Here is a 17,961-nt window from a genome sequence, read left to right as displayed (position 1 = left end):
CCATTGGCAAAACCAAACAAGGGTGTAATGGGTTACAAAACCTACCTACTTGTTTGTGATTAACAGATTTGAAAATCTTGATTAGAAATGAATGCTACCTTATGCAATGGTGTATGAAATGTTACTGCTTCAGGGGTCCTTTGATTTGATCTCTAGCCAAAATCACTACCATCTCAAACAAACATACTCAAATGTCAGGGTGACATTTCTGCATAATTCATGGTTTAATTCTTTCTTTAACTGGGACTCACCATCTAGGCTAAAAACCATAATGTGGGAAGATCAAGCCAAAAGTCATCTTTATTTTTATTTATTACACGTTTGCACTGATTTTTTTTTTTTTCTCTGTGGTTATACAATACTGAGAGCTCTGATGCTCCTTCAGCACAAAGACAGTTGCTCTGCTCTGGCCAAACAGTGGAAGGACAACTTCTGGCCACAGATGTCACACAGCTTTACATCCCCTGTGGGAATCCAGAAACTCACCTGGCTGCTGGGTCCAGTGGGGCTGACTGGAGGAGGTATCCGTGCACGCAGGCTAGAAAGACTTTGAAGCTCCACAAGACAAAGACAAAGCATAGCACAAGGTGCATCTGTGCACTCTGCTAGGGGCTGCAAGAACATTAGCAAGGAGAATGGAGCAGGAAATGCTGAGGGAAGAGGGATGAACACAGTCGATCTAATTGTGATCTAATGCTCCTTACTGGGGCTGAGCTGACCATGCCAGCCTGGGGTTGGAGACCATTCCCAGACGCTCAGAAGATCTCTGGCTGCCCTCTGCAGCCAAGGCAAGTTTTTCACATTTCAAGGGAAAAAAATTCTCCCTTTCCCTAACAAAGAAGACATTGTCACTGCTGCCACCAAACAAATTCCTTGTGAACTAGATGCACATTGGGGAAAATCCTTAATTTCTAAAAGCAAGTGTCAGACACTAGAGATCTGGTGGCAGTTGGTATTTCACTCTGTCGCAAGCACAGTTTTGGCTTTGATGTCTGAGATTCACCATTCTGAGGTTGATATTTACGCTCTTTGTCAGCGCCATTGTGCATGATGTGATACACATACACTGTGTCACCTCTTGAGCATCAGTGCTGATGCAGAGCTCAGCAGCCCCACACCTCTGTGCTTAGGTGAGGGGGGTCTCAGCCTGCCCAGCCCTGGAGCAGCTCTGCCGTTCCTAGCTGCTCTCTTCTCCTCCACAGGGAGTGCATACAGGTGTTAGTGAGGTGCTAGCTGATAACTCATTGATGGCATAGGGCTGGAGGGCAGTTGGTGACTCACAGGGCTCAGGCACCAAGTGATACAAGTGGAGACAGGTAGAGGCAAATAATGGTGTTTGTCTTGCACCAAAGTCAGTCTCTACTCATTTGAGTGGAGAGGCTTATTCGGGTGTAACAGTGGTTGGGTCAGGCTGATGGAGCAGGCCTGCCCATTATCTCAAGAAGAGATAGCGGACCAGAAATGTGCAGGGAAGAAATTGTGGTGGGCAGCTTGGGCTGGGGACCGGCAGAGGATGGATGGGGAGATGCCCGGCGGGACTCTGGGGGCTCCGTCTGAGCCCGCAGTCCCTCTCGCGGACCGGGCAGGGCTGGCTCTTTCTGTGCTTCCCTTCCCCCGGTGCCTCCCCCCGGCCGGCGGAGGGTCCCGGGAGCGGCGGGCGGGGCGGGGCCGGGGCGGGGCGCGGCGCCCGGGGCACCGAGCGGCGGCGCGGGCCGGGCCGGGTCCGCGGGGTGCTGCGGGGTGCTGCGGGGTGCTGCCGCTGCAGGAATGGCCGTGGCCCGTCTGGCAGCGCTGGCCCGGCACGGGCTGCAGCTCCTGCGCCGGGCGGGCGGGCAGCGCGGAGCCCCGCCGGGCAGGTAGGGACGGGCTGGGGAGCGGGAGGTGCGGGATGTAGGGGTAGAGGGCTGTGGGGCTGTAGGGGACTGGGGCTGTAAGGGAATTAAAGGGTGCAGGGGGCTGTGGGTGAGAAGGAATAGGGGCTATAGGGGGCAGAGGGCTCTGGGGTCGGGGAGCTGTAGGGCACAGAGGCTGCAGAGGATGGAGACCATGTGTGATGGGGGACAGGGACTATCAGTGCTGTGAATATCCAGCTAGGCCAGTGGCTGCATGCAGGGAGGGCATATTCACCCTTGTCATCCCCAGACCCTTCCAAAGTGGCAGAAGGCAGGCTGTATCCCCTGGATCTGCTTCACCCCACCTGGGAGTGGGCCGGGGCAGGGATGAGCCCTGAACAGCAGGAGAAGGGAAGTGAAGGCATGGCAAGGGCTGAACTTTGTGCAGCGGCTCCATCTAGATTGCAGCAATGTGAAGTTTATCAAATGGCTTCCCCATCTTCCTCCAGAGCTCTGACTTGCTGTCAGTGTCCCTGTCCCCCTGTGGTCCTGCAGCCCCCAGGTAGCTGGGTGGCCAAGCAGTGTGGGACACCAAGAAGCTCTGGGGCTTGGGAAGTCAGGCCAGTTCTTTGCCTTGCTTTTCTTCAGTGGTGCCTCTTTGAGCAAGTTCATGTGAAAAACCAGCAATGGGGAGTATCTGGCTTTGGGAAAGGCTCTGATTGATTCGCTGGTATTCAGAGTAATAATCACTGGGATGACTTCCAGTAAGCAATTCCAAGAATCAGGCGGGGCATTCCTTGTTTTTCACAGACAGGGTTTAGGTGGGTTTTTTCAGCTGGTTTGACATTAGGAGTGAGGTGTTGAAGCCACTTCATCATAGTTGTGTGAAGATTGCCTTCTCAGAATCAGTTCTTAGGAAGTAGGATCACAAGAGAAGCATGACAACATTCACTGCAGCTCACTTCAGCCCAGAATTGAAACTGAGGGACAAGAACACAAAGCCCTTGGGGAGAGAGAGCATGTATTTAGAGAGTAAACTCTTTCTAGTAATGTTATAAAAAAAGTTTATTAAGTTCTACTCCTCAGTTTGTTTATCCCTTTGGCAGGGAGAGTGCAGAGGGCAGAGAGATACAGTGGAAAACAAAACCAGAAAGTTGCTGCAGAAGGAGTCTGAAAACCCAGGGAACTTTAAATAATAATTTAAAAAGTAGTATCTGATTAACTCTTTAGTCAACAGATTAAAGCAGAATGAAGACAGAGCAGAGTTAATTTTTACCACCCTTTAATTGCAGTCGTGTTACAGAAAAGACCCAAAAACTCTTGTTTTGGGGAGAGGCTCTGGTAGATGTCCATGAGCAAAGGAGCTGGCAGAATCTGTGAACCTCTCCAAGTATGAACTCTGTATTTGGGACAGTTCCCAAGCTCTGGGAAGGCAGGGCCTTTCCCACAGGTGCTGACGTGATGGCACCACAGGGCAGGTCAGTGTCCTTCACACTACAAAGGGGACAGCAGGTTAACTCCCTTGTTTACTCGCTCATCCCTTTTGATAATTTCTATAGAGACTGGTAAAGAGTTAAAGGTGAAAACAGAATTGGTTATCTTATGTCAACAACTCCAGACTTTGATTGGAGCTGTTCAGGGAAAAATACAAACAGCTCCTAGGATTAACTCAGAGTGCTTGCTTCAGTCTTATCATTTCTGCTTCCTGCCACCAGGCAGAAGAGCTCTGGGATTGCTGGGGTTTGGCTGCTCTCCCGCTTTTTGCAGGGAAGAGGAGGAGGATGCATTTCCCCCAGATCTCTGATGTCTTTCTGTTGTGCTGTGTTGCTGAACTTGAGGGTTCTGGAGTTTTGTGGGAACAGCCCATAGAAGGGCTGGCTCATTTGCAGGCTGGCTTGCTGCAGAAATGTGCTGCTAACAAAAGGCATGTGCCCTCCAAAAGGTGTGGTTTACAGTGCTGACACCCAAGAGCAAGCAGAGTTTTATCTGCTCTCTTTTGGCTGAGCCAGGGAAATGAGAGCCGGTGTAATATCAGACCGTGGGTCTCATTTTATCTCCAGCAGCACCAGATGCTTTGTAGGAAGAGGTGAAGGGTGAATTACTCGTTTTGTGTAACAAAGATGAACACAGAGATTATTTCCAAATCCTTTGGATCCTTTCTTTCGAGAGGTCTCTTGATAGATTCTCTCAGATCAGATACAAACTCTTGCTGCTGGCTGTAGGCAGGAGGGAGACCAGCCCTGTGTGATTTCCAGCATGCTGCTGCTGATAATGAACATGTCTTGTGTGTGCCTCCTTTATTCCACTCCTGACCCCCAGTGCTTCCAAAAGGCTGCTGTGTTTTATCCCACACTTTTCACTTCTGACACTGTCAAAGTGACACAGAAATGCTGAAGCATGTGTCAATGTCAGACCAGAATTCGGGGAACTCAGACTTGATGGCAGCTGAGATTTTTGCTTTAATGCATTTGAAGAAATTATGTGAATTAGTGCTTTGAGAGGAGTCAATGTGTCTGGGTTATAAGCATGAGGTATCTTAGCCTTCTTAGCCTCTAATTTCAGTGTTGCTGATGCTTTCATTTGAAAATGTGAATACTTGGGACCTCTGAGAGCAAGCTGTGTTCACAGTGTGAAATACTGCAGTATTTTCTCAGTATTTTTCAGCATGTAGCTTCATAATATCTTTTACTGCTCTTTGATGCACTTTCATCCTCATGTTTGGGGGTAGGGAGGAAGACAAACCATGAAACCTGGAGCCTTGTGCCTTCTTGCCTCTAGTTTAAAAGTCTGGTTCTGAAAAAGTTAGAGAAACCTTTTGGCTCTTCAGGTCTGGAAAATATTGAGACAGGAAACCCAGAGAGCCTGATCTGTGTAATGCTTTGCCACGACATGACAGTGCAAGATACTCCCTTTTTCACTGGGAATGCAGGGCCGTGCAAGTTCCTCTTTGAAGGCTGACTACAGAGAGAAGGAGAATGTTTCAGCTGGACACTTTGGATTCTGATTGAATTTTCTCCATCTAAATTTTGTAGTATTTCTTCCTCTCTGCAGTCTCTTTTTGTGATGATCTTTTGTTGTTTATTTTTCCCAGTGCTGAGCCTGCTTGGCTCCTAGTGCCCCCTGAGATGATGCTGGAGGGAAGAGCTCTTGCACAACCAGGCCAACAGCTGCTCCCTGCCCTCTCTAGCCCTCCTTGGGCAGGGAATTTAGGGACAGGCTCTGCTGACACTGGAGATGACTTGGCTTGAGGGAGATGAGAGTGTGGCTGGCCCCATTAAGCATTTTAACAAAAATCCCGAGGGTTCCTCATCGCCCTCGTGAGCTATGCCAGGGGACAGGGACTTCTTCAATCTCTGTTTCAACCAGGAAATGGCTGTATGTGGGATTCAGATTCAGTCAAAGGAAGAAACTGAAAGTTTCTAGCCAGGCAGAGGTCTAGGAAAGTGCTGGGAAAGAATGTAAATAATTCTTTATCTCTCTTGTTTTTCACATTGTTTATAGTTAAGTTCTATCACTGTGCATCAAGCACTCTGCACCAATGGGGTGAGTTGTTTTCACTTCAGAACCAATAGATTTGGTCCTTGCGGAGCTCTGTATAAAAGAGCAGTGTATTTTGAATAAATAGGAGTTTTACTCTCACAGCCTTCTGAGTCAGTCTTCTCATTCCTGTCCTGCCTCGACAGCGAGAGCTGTACGGGCTTTACTGCTCTCCCAGGAGCATCCACCCTGCCTTTGCTTTAGGAGAATTCTTACTACTTTTTGGTTTATAGAACCTTTCTTTATAAATGTCTTTCTTCAGAGCGTTCTTTCATCTCTTTGCTTATATACAGGCTTTGCCCAGGAGTTTTCAAGCAACAAAAGTAATTCGGTTTAGCACTTGTCCTAGTGCTCCACTCCTCAGGCAGTGTTGCAGCTTTGTTGTGAGTTGCCCAAGAGCTGGATAAGGAGGGATGTCTGCAGAGAGCCCGTGGGGGTTTGCACAATCCTCCCTCTGCCGAAAAGCGGTGGGGGAAAAGGTCGGGTGTCACTTGTCTCTCGGAGCTGTAATCTCGCTTTTGTTCTCTGAACATCGCCTTTCACTCCGCATAGGCGGCAGCTCCAGGCTCAGGCTTGCTTCTTGTGGGCGGGAAAACAAATATTTTGTCGCAGTAACACCAACTCTTTGCAAGAATATCGATCCCGTGGTAGATGGACATCTAGGCTGAGCAATTTTTCCTCTTTAAGGCAGGGATTTTCCCATTATACACTGACTTACACACAGCCTCTACAAATATCCCTTAGCCCTGTCCCTCCTGGTTGGCTCCTAGGGTTGGAATGGAGGAGCTGAAGTCGTGGAGGAAGGCAGAGAGGAAATGAGGAGGGACAGAGAACATGGGGGGCTGCCTGGGGAGGAAGATGTGGCTGCTGGATTAGAGAAGCTTGTAGGAGATGGAGAGAGAAACCAAGATAGGAACTGCAGTGCTCAGATGGTCAGGAGCTGTGGTCCAAGGGGAGATTGCTGCATTTCCAATGATCAGACCTCAGGGAAAGCCTTAATGCTTTTAAAATTATTTTCCCTATTGTTCTGACCACATCTTCTCATTGCTGCTTCTCTTGACTCATTGGCCTCCCTCTTGGCCTCCAGCACAATGTCTCAGTGCTTCTACTCTGCCTGGTTTGTACTTCTCAAACCCGTCCCTGCTCTCCTCCTTCTCACCTGTGCCAAATTTGCAGTGGGGATCATCTCCTCCCTTCTGTGGTATTGCCTCTGCACTTCCCTCCCCTCATCTTGCTGGAAGCTCCTTGTTTTATTGTTGCTGTTTCAGTCCCATAAACTCTTTGCATTCCAGCTGTCAGAGATAGAACATGTACAGCTGCTCACTGTTGTAAACACAGACCATTCCTTAGCTGAACCTCAGCTACAGTTCAGCTTCTCTGAGCTCTTCTAAACAGTTTTGATTCTACAGGATTAGACTTTTCTTTGCTGATGGTTTTGGAGAATGACCTCTTTAATTTTCATTCTCTCTTTCTCATTTGTTTGCTTTTTTCAGCCAGTTGGGAGAATTTATCTACAAGATGTTTTGGTTGTGTTACTTCACAGCTATTTATACGTTTTCATGTTGCAGAAAAACCAAACTCAGTTGCCATCTCCCAGTGAACTGCATTATTCTGTCCAGGCATGCTGATATATCCGTGTAGTTTTCAGTGCAGGTGAATGATGGTAGGACCAGGCTGTGCCAGCTCTGCAGGGCTGGTGCAGGCTCCTTCTCCACCAGGTCTCCCATGGGGGGATGGAGGCTCTGCCCGTTCTGCCCACTGGTACAGACACACATCTGCATGCCCTGGGGGTACCAAGGTTGTCCATGTGCCCCAGCCACTGCCTAAGCTTTCCAAGTCCTCTCCAAAGTCTTCCTGATCTTGACCCACTGAAGCAGCTGTCTGTGGTTCCCACTGGTGCAGGAATGTACATCAAGTATTCCCAATGCCATTTGGCAGGCTGATAATCCGTGCAGATGGGGAGAACTGTATCAACAGGTTATATTAAATAGCCTCTTCTTCTTTTTCCCAGTGCCCTGCACACAAAGATGCCCTCTGTGTCTCCCAAGGTGACCAACAGCTACATCCAGGGACCCACAGATATTCCCCTTCTTGACAAAACCGTGGGGCAGTGCCTGGAGGAGACTGTGCAGCGCTTTCCTGAGCGCGAGGCCTTGGTCTTCTGCCGGGATGGGGTTCGGAGGACGTTTGCCCAGTTCAAAGAGGAGGTGAGTGCCTTGTTCATCCCTTAGGTGACTGGATGACAGCAGGAGGTGTGATGGAGGAATGGGAAACGCTTTCATTGCTCAGCTCAGGACTGAGATGAGTTGTGTGTGGACCTTCATGCTGGTGCAGAGGGAGCAGCACATTTCCAGCATGCACCGACGGGCATGTGCTGCCTTCATCCTTCTCTCAGCCTTGGGATGAAGAGGGGGAAGCAGCATATGCAAAATGCTAACATCCCACAATGAACATTCATACTTTAAAATGATCACACTTATCTGATGGGTTATGGGCTGAGTCGTGGTGTTTTTCTCTGCTGGAGTAGACTCCAACTTCTGGATTAGTCACTCTGGCTATCAGAGGTCCTGAGTGTGGGGAAGATTTTTATCCAAGTATGAAGACAGTGGAGCAAAGTAAAGGGCCAGGGCTCAATATGATAAGCATAGATGTGTGTGGGTGTGTGCATATACAAATATATGCTTCTCTGTTTTTGGAATGGAGGGACTAACTGCCTGGAAAGTTTGTAATAAATGTATGATATAATCTTTGATAGGAAAGAATTATTTAGTGGGATTTTAGGCTTACTATGGTTTTGGTCACATCCATTCACATCAACAAGATTAGCTCTGTTCAGCCTGATTTTAAGAAGTAGGCTGTAATTCAGAACTAAATCGAAGTGTTTCTCAGATTCATATCTCCTACAAGGCAGATTTTATAAATGCATTTGAGAACTTAACAAAATTATAAAACCTTTCCTGAATGTCTCAGAGTATTTATACATACATTTGTGTACATGAAGCATGCTTACCACCCTGCAAAATAAAGTAGTGGTTAATATAGTGACTCTATTTGAGTTAATGAATCACAGAATCATTAAAAGAAAAGGTTTCAAAGACTGAGACTTTGGCTGTCAAGTAGGTCAGAGTACTGAGTGCAATGTCCAGATATTTCTTTAATGCCTCCTGAGACAGGGACTCCAACACCTCCCTGGGAGGTCTTTTCCACTATTTAATAACCTTTTCAGTGGAGAAATTCCTCCTGATGTCTAGCCTGACCCTAGCTTGGTGCAGTTTGTGGCCAATTCTCTCATCAAGTCCCTTGTTCCTTGGGAGAAGAGCCTGACTCCCACCTGGCTGCACTCTCTTGTCAGGGAGTTGTAGAGAGGAAGAAAGTCCCCTCTGATCCTCCTTTTCTCCAGGCTGAGCCCCTCCAGCTTCTCCAGTCACTTCTCACAGGACTTACGAGGAACCCAAAACTGGTCAAAAATCACTTGCTAGAACCTTCTTCACTCAAATCCTTTTTGAAGTAAGTGACACCCAGAAGAGAGGCAGATCCAACAGCGTGGGTAGGCCAGCATATGGGTAAGGCTTGGTCCTAAGTGGAATTTATGAGGAACTTCACAATAAATAGTCTTTGGGTGAGAAATAACTTACAACAACATAATTGCTTATTTTGATTTCCTTCCTGCTTTGCTGTATTGTTCCAGGTTTGTTATTTTTATGCTTTCAGTCAGCCTGCTGAGCAGGGGCTGGTCTGTGCTTCAGGCCCAGAAGCTGCTGCAGCCATGGGCTGATGGACTGTTCTGGGGAGACTCAGCTTGTTGCATTTCAGTTACTGCTGGAATCCTGGATGCTGAGAATTTTAAACTTTCTGTGCTGAAAGGCACAGACTTGCAGGAGAGCATTGCATTTAGCCTGGGGCTGTGGAGAGGGCTTCCATAATTGATTAACAGTAGATGGAAAACTTAGAGTTTGGTGTTTTAGAATATAGAAATAAATATGAAGCAAGATGGAAGTTTTAGGGCAGAGGCAGATTGTTCTTTTAATGTTCTTCCTTCTTCTTCACGGGTTTGGGTAATGTTTTGTAATTGGAGAAAAGTCCACATTGCAGGCTTTGAGGAATCAGTTTTTGGCTTAAAAGGGAAAATAATCTATGTGCCATTTCTTAATTGGATAGTTTAGTATTAAAAGACCTTGTAACAAGAGATAATTGTCCATTTTGTGCCTTGCTAATGAAAGACTCAAAGTTGTGAGGCTGTAGCACTGATAAGAAGCAATAAACACCTAATTCTGAACACTAACTATGGTCTCAAGTGCTTTCAATCCTGACCCCAACAGAGGTAGAAAAAATAAGCAGAGAACCCACAAGTTACAAAGATTATGCTTTTTCTCCAGAAAGCAGTGCCTGGAGACCAATATCCCCCAGTGCATCCTGTGTGTGATCCTCAGGCTCTTGTGTTGTGTTTTTTAGGTGGACCAAGCAGCAGCTGGACTTCTGGCCCTTGGCCTGAGGAAGGGAGACCGGCTGGGGATGTGGGGACCCAATAAATACGAGTGGGTTCTTATGCAGTTTGCAACTGCCCAGGCAGGAATCATCCTGGTAAGGAGTTTGCTGTGTCTAGGATTTAGCAATCTACTGGGAAAGGAAATAGAGACAAAGAAGCAATAGGAAATACTGGAGAATAAAGTTTGTTTGTCTGTTTTTCCATGCTCTTACCTGGCATGTCATCTATAGCTGAAACAAGTATTTAAGGGAGATCTGTGCAGCTCTCTGTATCCTTGTCCTCCACTCTGTAAGGAAGCAGGCTGCAGAGAGAGGAGCAGCACAATGTGCTTGCAGCAGCTGTTAATAGGAGATGTGCTTTTCTCTACAGGGCCATTTTTATGTGGGATATTGCTGCCCTAACCAGTTACCAGCTGGTTAGATTTGAAATGTATTGCTTCATGGAACAAAGGCTCACTTAAAAACCTGGTCCAGGCTACTTATCCCTAAAAGCCCGTTTTCATTCAATAGCATGACCAAAATACACCTTTTATTTAGGCAGTGCTCTGTGTTAAGGTCTGTACCCTGCCTTCTGCTCCATTCCCTGCATCCTGGTTCATTCCAGTGGCTGCAGGAATAGGGTGGAGGAGCATGGCTTAGTAGGAACCTGTGGGTAAATTTAACATCTCCTAGCCAGCTCTCCACAGAGTGGCCACTGGATTTATCACAGCTGTCCATCAAGTAACTTGACTTGCACAAGAATTTTGATCTAGTTTAGTGGATTGGATCAGCTAGGTCAACTGGATCAACTCCTGTGAGACAGGAGATCTGGTTTCTATTCCTGAAGCTCTGTTTTGACTATGTGACCTCACATAAATCTCTTTTCCAATTGTTTTTGTTCATACAAACACAGAATTCTGATATATTTTCTGTGAATGTGGAATCCCTGTGGTGGGGAGCTGTTGGTCTGTGTTAGTCTGAGTGTGGCTTAACCCTGGAGGAACTTTTCTGTTGAAATCTGTGCTAGGGGGGAGGGTGTTCAAGGCAAGAAGGTGATCAAATTCTTGTTTCTGGCTCTTCAGGTGTCTGTGAATCCAGCCTACCAGGCCTCTGAGCTGGAGTTTGTGCTCAGGAAGGTTTGTATGGCATGAGCTGTGTGTTGAAGGGGGCTGGGGGGGACATGATGCAGATGAGCTCTTTAAGGTTTGGGTGTAGGGGAAGAGCTGGCTGGAGAGCAGGGCTGGTGCTGGGTGTGTAGAGGGGATGAAGCTGCATTTTGGTGCCCACATTTCTTGATGTTCCCTGTCTGATGGAAACTGCTGTATCCTTCTCATCCCTCTCTCTGCCAACAGCCAGGTACTGCCAGTACCACCCCAACCCAGCCACCACTGTCAGCAATCATTTACCAGGGAAGGAGGGAAAAGATGTAGGACTTGCCCCTCCTGCTCAGGGCAAAAATCACCATCTGGGACTTCAACCTTGAAAGTAGAACCTCAGAAACTACCTCATTTTAACCTCAGGCAGGACCAGTCTACTTGGTAGCTTGATTTCTCCCTCCCATGTTTGTCTGAGGCCGGCTGGCCTTGGATTTAAACTGGTTTAAGTCCTAGGTATTGCCACTGTTCAACATCTCTCTGCTGTCTGATCCTGCCACCTCATCTACCCTTGAATACCTGCCTGGGTTTAAGTTTGTGACATGCAGAGCATTGATCAATTTAAACTGTTCAGGCTCCCTTGCTCAAATAATGAGGAATTCAGGTTTTTAAATATTTGATGGTTAAAAATTAAGATTAATTTTTAAGCTAATTTTTTTTCACTGTGATTTGTTCAGCTACAAGTGAAAGGCTGATATTAGAAGCAAGGGAGCCACTTCTGAATGTTTCTGGCAAGTTAGTTTTACCTAGAAAGTGGATAATTTTAAGCAAATTTCTTTTGTATCAATAACTCTGTAATGGGTTGTTGGGCTGCAATTTGAATTCTTGTTTCATCCTTCCTTTAATGCTCTCAGCAGTCCTGATGGTCACTGCTGTTCTCCTGCATTGGGGTTGAACCCAGGGCTGCAGTGGAGCACCATCTCTTCCAGAGATGTCCTTGAGCTTCCCTGTCCTACTGGAATGTGCAGCTCAGTTCTTCCCTTTTTCCCCAGCAAGGCTTTGGTTTTCCTCTCCTCTGATTTTTTTCTCTGATGTAATCTGGAATCTTGATGGGGTAAGAGCAGAAATGTGCTTCAGCTCCATTGGGAATTCCTCCTGTCTTGCCCTTCCAGATTTGCCAGCATTCCTAGCTTTATTATGCACCTTTAACACTGGGAGCTCTGTGGAGTTCCTCACCACCCTAAGGATTTGTTTGTGTTTGTGTTTATTTGCATAATAAAATTTCTGAATACTTTGGGGCTCTTCTTGTTGGATCCTGTCCATCTGTGCAGTCTGATTGGTATATATGGAAATACGTATGGAATAACCATTCCTTGGATTCCTACTGTATTTCCAGGGCTTGGTAAAAGCAAACTGATGATGAGTTTTCATATTTTACATTCTTTGAAGACAGATCTGCTGCCATTCATGTTGAGACCAAGTGGGAGAGGCCCACCCAGAGACTCTTTATCTTGTACAACGTCAGCCCTTCAACCAGCCCTCCTCTCCCCACACAGCATCTATATTTCACAGCTGGTTCAACCAGAATTGTAGTTTAAAGGAATTAGTAGTAAAAAGCTGCAGAGGCCCAAAACAGCATCAGTCCCCTGGGTTCTGGGCAGCATGTTCCAGAAAATGTTTATCTTCCTTTCTGACAAAGTCCAGAGGATACTTACAAATAATTAATTGAGTGGCCTTTGTCTCCTTATTTCCCAGATGCTGGGAGAATAATGAGAATAGCTGGATAAATATGTAAATAGTTTATTGGACACAAATGCATTTTTTGGAAGATGAAAACAGTTTGCAAATCTGGGTCAAATTCAGCAAAATCTCTGCTGCTGAAAAAGAAATAAAAATTCTTGGAGCAAATCAGGTGTTTTGCTTTGGGATTATGTAAATGTAAGGGTTGAATGAAAAATGTTTTCATTTTAAAAATAGCTAGTGTTTTAAAAAGAGGTGATTAAATCTTAGGAAAAGGAACACCTCAAAAATTCCACAAAAAAAACTTGGCTTGATCTTATAGGCAGATTTTAGAAATCCTTGTTTTTCCAAATTTCCTCAAAAATCCTTATTCCAGATCAACACAAATTAATTTGTTTTGACTTTATTTATTTATTCATATTTTGGGACTGGGCTTTTTGTTAAAGCTGAGACTCATAATCTGAAAAATCAGTTGTTTGCCTTGAGCTCACAACCAAGGGTGTCAATCCTGGGCAAGGAGAGAACTTTGGACTGCAGCTCTACTTTCTTGGCCAGCAAAAATCATCCTGAATCCAGCACTGGGGAAGAGCAAAGCACTGCACATCTGGATCCAGGCTTGGGATGCTGGGTGTGCAGTGACAGCACAGCAGTGCTTTTGGAGGGTTTTGGGGATGCACAGCTGTAAGGGTTCATTTGCTTTATTCATTGGGGAGCCGACCTGTTCCTGTACTGGGGGTTTATCTCTTTATCATGTCCTGACTAACAACCCAGTGTGATTTTTCATGAGTTTCTGTCTCCCTTTACAGGTTGGCTGTAAGGCCCTGGTGTTCCCCAGTCAATTTAAAACACAGAAATACTATGATATTCTAAAGCAGACATGTCCTGAACTAGAAAAATCCAGTCCTGGGGGAATAAAGAGTAAAAGGTGAGTGAGGAACATCTGGTGTCCTTGCACTGACCTCACAGCCACGTCCTGCCTTGTGTCCCCTCAGCTGCACCACGCAGGTTTTGCTGAAGGAGGACCCACAGGAGGTCTCATCTGAAGAGAACAAGTTGGGCTGACCCAGAGGTTTGCCCTGACCAGTGTCTGGGCACTATTCTCCTTGTTCTGGCATTGCTGATGGTATTTTTCTCTCTGCCAGGCTACCTGACTTATCCATTGTCATCATGTGTGACTCTAAGCTGCCTGGCACCTTCCACATGGATGAAGTGATGCAGGCTGGGGACAGCAGCCACCTGAAGCAGCTCAGGGCTGTGCAGCAGACACTGTCCTGCCATGAGCCCATCAACATCCAGTTCACTTCAGTAGGTGCCCTGCCAGCTCCGTGCCCTGGGGTTGGGTTCCTCACTGGGAACACGGGGAAAGATGTGTGCAATGCCACACATCACATTTTGTTCCTGTTTCCCTCTGAGACCAACCTTCCAGCTTCTGCAGTAGGATGGCAAAAGTCTTCTAGTATTTCCTCTTCTTCCATTCTTTTTGTTCAGCTCTTTGTCAAGGGCTGATGGAGATGAGACAGTGCCAGGTGAATTCTGTTCAGCTGAAATTGGGCTATTTTTTGGGATTCAGGTGCTGTTAAAGAAGTAAAAGCAGTCTCCCAGGTCTGATAGAAGAAAAAAGTGCAAGATCACCCCAGAGTCTGCCAGGGGGAAATCTCCCCTGAGCTCATCCTCAGAAAATGTGGTGTTATTGCATAATTCCCTGTGTCTTCCAGGGAACAACAGGAAGCCCTAAAGGAGCCACCCTCTCCCACAGGAACATTGTGAATAATGCCAATCTGGTTGGTCTGAGGCTGGGGATCACAGACCAGGTGGGTTTGATGGGAACAGGGTTTGGGGAGGCCTCTGCTGCAACGGAGAGACCACGTGTGGAGAATGCCAGTGTTTACTCAGGGCAGGATGTTCTGCTGCAAATGACATTGAGGGATATTAATGCATAACATTTTGCATTGCTATAGAACTCATTGATATTTCATTTTAGTTTCATGTGAAGCGTTTTTTTTTAAGGCACAAAAGCTATCTTTTTGTGGAGGAAAAACATGAAATTAATAACTTCATTTTGGTGAATACTCATTTCAAATAATTACAAGACTCTGGATGTTAGCTTTGCATTCTGTTGACTGAGGTTTTAATTTGGTTTACATGACTTGGTTTCATGTCATGTTTACAGTCTTGTAATTCTTATCAGGGTATGACCTCTCTTTTTATGGTTCCTTAAAAAATTGTTAAAGACAAATATTTTCTTTTGTAGTTCTGAAATACTTATTTCTAACACATCAGCTTTGATCCAAAGAATAGATGAGTTGTTTCAATCAGTCTTCAGAGCCTTTGGTGATTAAAAAAAAAAAGAAAGTAAAGTGAATAGCATGTGCCAAGTCCTGCATATTTCATACCTCTCACAGCACTCCCATTCGTCTCTTTTCGTATATAATGTATAAGCAATAGCAGACCAAGGAGTCCAGCAAAGAAGAGACATTGCAGAAGGACAGGATAAAATACTGACATAAAAAAACTTCCCAAACTGATTTTTATTAAAGGTAGGATGTGTCAGTTACGTTTTCACCTAACAGGAACACAGCAGAATGTCAGATTTCCAGCTGAGGGGACCAGGAGAAATGTTTCTGCTCAGATCTTTGCTCTTCAGCAGGGAGATGGGCTGGACACCCCCCGAAGGTCTCCTCTGCTCACTGTTTTCTGGTTGACCCCAGGAGAGTCGCTCTGGGCTCCCTGCGCCTCTCTACCACTGCCTGGCGTCGGTGGGAGGCTGCATGGTGATGGCGCTGCACGGCACCTCCTGCATCTTCTCCTCGCCCAGCTTCGAGGGCAAGGCTGCGCTGGAGGCTGTGTCCCGAGAGAAGTGAGAGCCTGTTCTCTAAGGAGCAGTTCTTGGCCTCGTGGCTCGACTTCTTCCCTTGCCCCAGCTGCCAGGACCTTGCTTGTGCTCTTCCTTCCCACAGCTGAGAGGCAGATTTGCTGCTGCACTCGGCTGCACAGGAGCCAAAGTCTGCCTTTTCAGCTGTGCCTGGGAGCGTGTCACCCTTCTCCTGAAATGAAGGAATCCTTCCTGTCACCACAGGGCTTTGGCTGGGAAGCACAGTGGTGTCTTGGCTTGCTGTGGCTGCTGTGTTTTCACACCTGAACACCCGCCCTCCTTTTCCAAGTCCACCTCTGCTGCTGGGATAGTGTTTCCATATTGTTCCTCAAGTATAGCTTGGGAAACAAAAGAGCTGTTGCTGTGTCTGCATCATACATGTACATATGTCTCTATATTTTATGTAGATTCATGTCTGTGTGTGCTGATGCTGCTGTGCCTGCCTTCATGCTGCTGCTCTGCAGCCCCGGATGGGATGGGATGGATGGCTCAGGATGGGATGGATGGCTCAGGATGGGATGGGTGCTGAGCTGAGGCTGCCCCCAGTTTCCACCTCTGCAGCTTTGCCTTTTTATTCCCTATTCCTCAAGATGCTCCTTCCTCCTTGGCACACCCACCATGTTCATAGACATGCTCTCCCAGCCGGACTTTGACTCCTATGATCTGTCAACTCTCCGGGGAGGTAAGTCCCAGAATTCAAATGGAAAACTCCTGAGAACCAGCATAGTCCTGGTTCCCTGCTGGGAAGCTGTATTTTTAGTTTTGTGAGCACACGTCTCTTCTGGTGGGAAAAATCTAGTTGCATGAGCCTTGTGTTTCCCCTGTTAATTTGATGCTACATTTATTTTCCTTGGGAAATCCTTCCATCATGGTGTATTTTAGGACTTCTTCATCTGAAGGCAGTCTAGGAAAGGACCTTTCTATTTTAGCTACAAGGGGTGGTGTCAAGAGCAGCTTGATTTTCCTTGCCTCTCCAGCCACCACCATGTGGCAGCAGATGCTTTCTGTGTCTCAGGCTAGTGCAGTCCATAAAGCAGAGCCAAGTTCAGATTTTTCTCTCAGACCTGAAGTTTCCTGCCTCTTTCTGAAGTCACTCATCCCCGTGCTGGAGGGTGTGATACAATCAATGTGCTGGAGCTTCCTCTCTTGTCACAGCCCACTTTGGAAATAGCTGGGCAGACCACCAGTCCTATTGAGGCAATTATAGTGCAGAGAGAATGTGGTGCTGGAGCATAAGGAAATATTTTAGCAAGTTACCTAATCATCTCTGCTATGTGCACAATGATCCTGTCTCATCCTGTTCCCCACCAAAGCCCATTTGTTACCCCACCCTCTTGCTCTGTCATCCTAGGTTGGAACAGGTGGCAGTGGGATCTACCTTCTCCCAAAAGGGCTGCTCTGTGCAAGGCAAGAGGAAAGGTTTTTGCTTTTATGGTGATGATTGATGAGAGTGTTTGTCCCACTATAAAAATGTGCCTCTTTCTACTATGAATCTTTAAATTTTTGGAGAACTGTAGGTTGGACTAGGTTTGAATTATATTTTCCTGTTGAGAAAGGCAAATTTGCCTTGCTGCAGCCTTTGCTTCTAGAACAACTAAGACCTGTATAAAAAGATTTAGGAAGTACTTTGACAGGGACCAGTGTATCCCACTGGTCTTGTCAGCATTAAATCTGGGAGTGGAGAGCTGTTTGAGGGACCCTCCTGGGAGTAAATAGCTAGTTTCCAAGATATTTTCCTCTTTCTTCCAGGAATTATTGCAGGCTCTCCTGTCCCCCCTGAGACCATGAGGACAATTATCACCAAGATGCACATGCCAGAGCTCGTGGTGAGTTGTGGTGGCTGTGATCAGACCTGCCAGGGGTGTTTGTCACAGTGAGACACTGAGTTGGGGTGTCTCTGGACCACAGTGGTTCCTGGTGGTCCTGGAGCTGCTGGGATCAGGCTGAAGAGGGAACTGATGCATTTCCTAGGCACGTCTGGCCATCTACATGCAAATGGCTAAGCCAGAAAAGAACCATTTCGTTTTGCCATAAAGGAAATTAATTTGGTACCATGCTGCTTCCCAAGGCTGAGGAAGTCAGATTAGGCTGTTGTTTTTGGCAGACCCTGACTGCACCAGCAGTAGGGTTTTGCAGGGACAGCTCTGTGCTCTGCCACAGACCAGGAGAATTCAGGGCATCTGTCCTGAAGCTGTCTTGGATGCAGCCAGGTTTTTTCCTGGATATGATGTTCTTAATGCTAAGCTAGAAACACCACGGACAGCCTTGGTGCTGCTGCTTGTGCTCTGTCAGGTGACAGCTACCTATTTTTATAGTAAACTTGAATTTGGCCTCACAAAATATTTTCAAGCATTCCTGTGAGAGCTCAGGACTCATTAGGTGTCACATGTTCCTGTTTTGTAGCAAGAGAAATAATAAAACC

The 17,961-nt window shown here is 46.5% G+C and overlaps 1 protein-coding gene across 1 annotated transcript in view; it reads left to right on the top strand.

Moving 5' to 3' along the window:
• The first annotated feature begins 1,676 nt into the window (after positions 1–1,676).
• Positions 1,677–17,961, top strand: part of ACSF2 (acyl-CoA synthetase family member 2) — a 36,901-nt gene continuing 20,616 nt past the window's right edge. Inside the window, exons 1-10 of the mRNA XM_021554988.4 lie at positions 1,677–1,856; positions 7,381–7,576; positions 9,822–9,950; positions 10,916–10,969; positions 13,474–13,592; positions 13,810–13,972; positions 14,383–14,478; positions 15,376–15,524; positions 16,130–16,221; positions 17,289–17,365. Coding sequence (XP_021410663.2) covers positions 1,768–1,856; positions 7,381–7,576; positions 9,822–9,950; positions 10,916–10,969; positions 13,474–13,592; positions 13,810–13,972; positions 14,383–14,478; positions 15,376–15,524; positions 16,130–16,221; positions 17,289–17,365 — 1,164 coding nt within the window. The 5' untranslated portion in view covers positions 1,677–1,767. The remainder of the gene's footprint in view (positions 1,857–7,380; positions 7,577–9,821; positions 9,951–10,915; positions 10,970–13,473; positions 13,593–13,809; positions 13,973–14,382; positions 14,479–15,375; positions 15,525–16,129; positions 16,222–17,288; positions 17,366–17,961) is intronic.

This window comes from Lonchura striata, chromosome 18 (genome assembly GCF_050655825.1).
Source record: "Lonchura striata isolate lonStrDom1 chromosome 18, ASM5065582v1, whole genome shotgun sequence".
In the NCBI taxonomy this organism is placed as follows: domain Eukaryota; kingdom Metazoa; phylum Chordata; class Aves; order Passeriformes; family Estrildidae; genus Lonchura; species Lonchura striata.
This window is presented reverse-complemented; position numbering and strand designations above follow the sequence as displayed.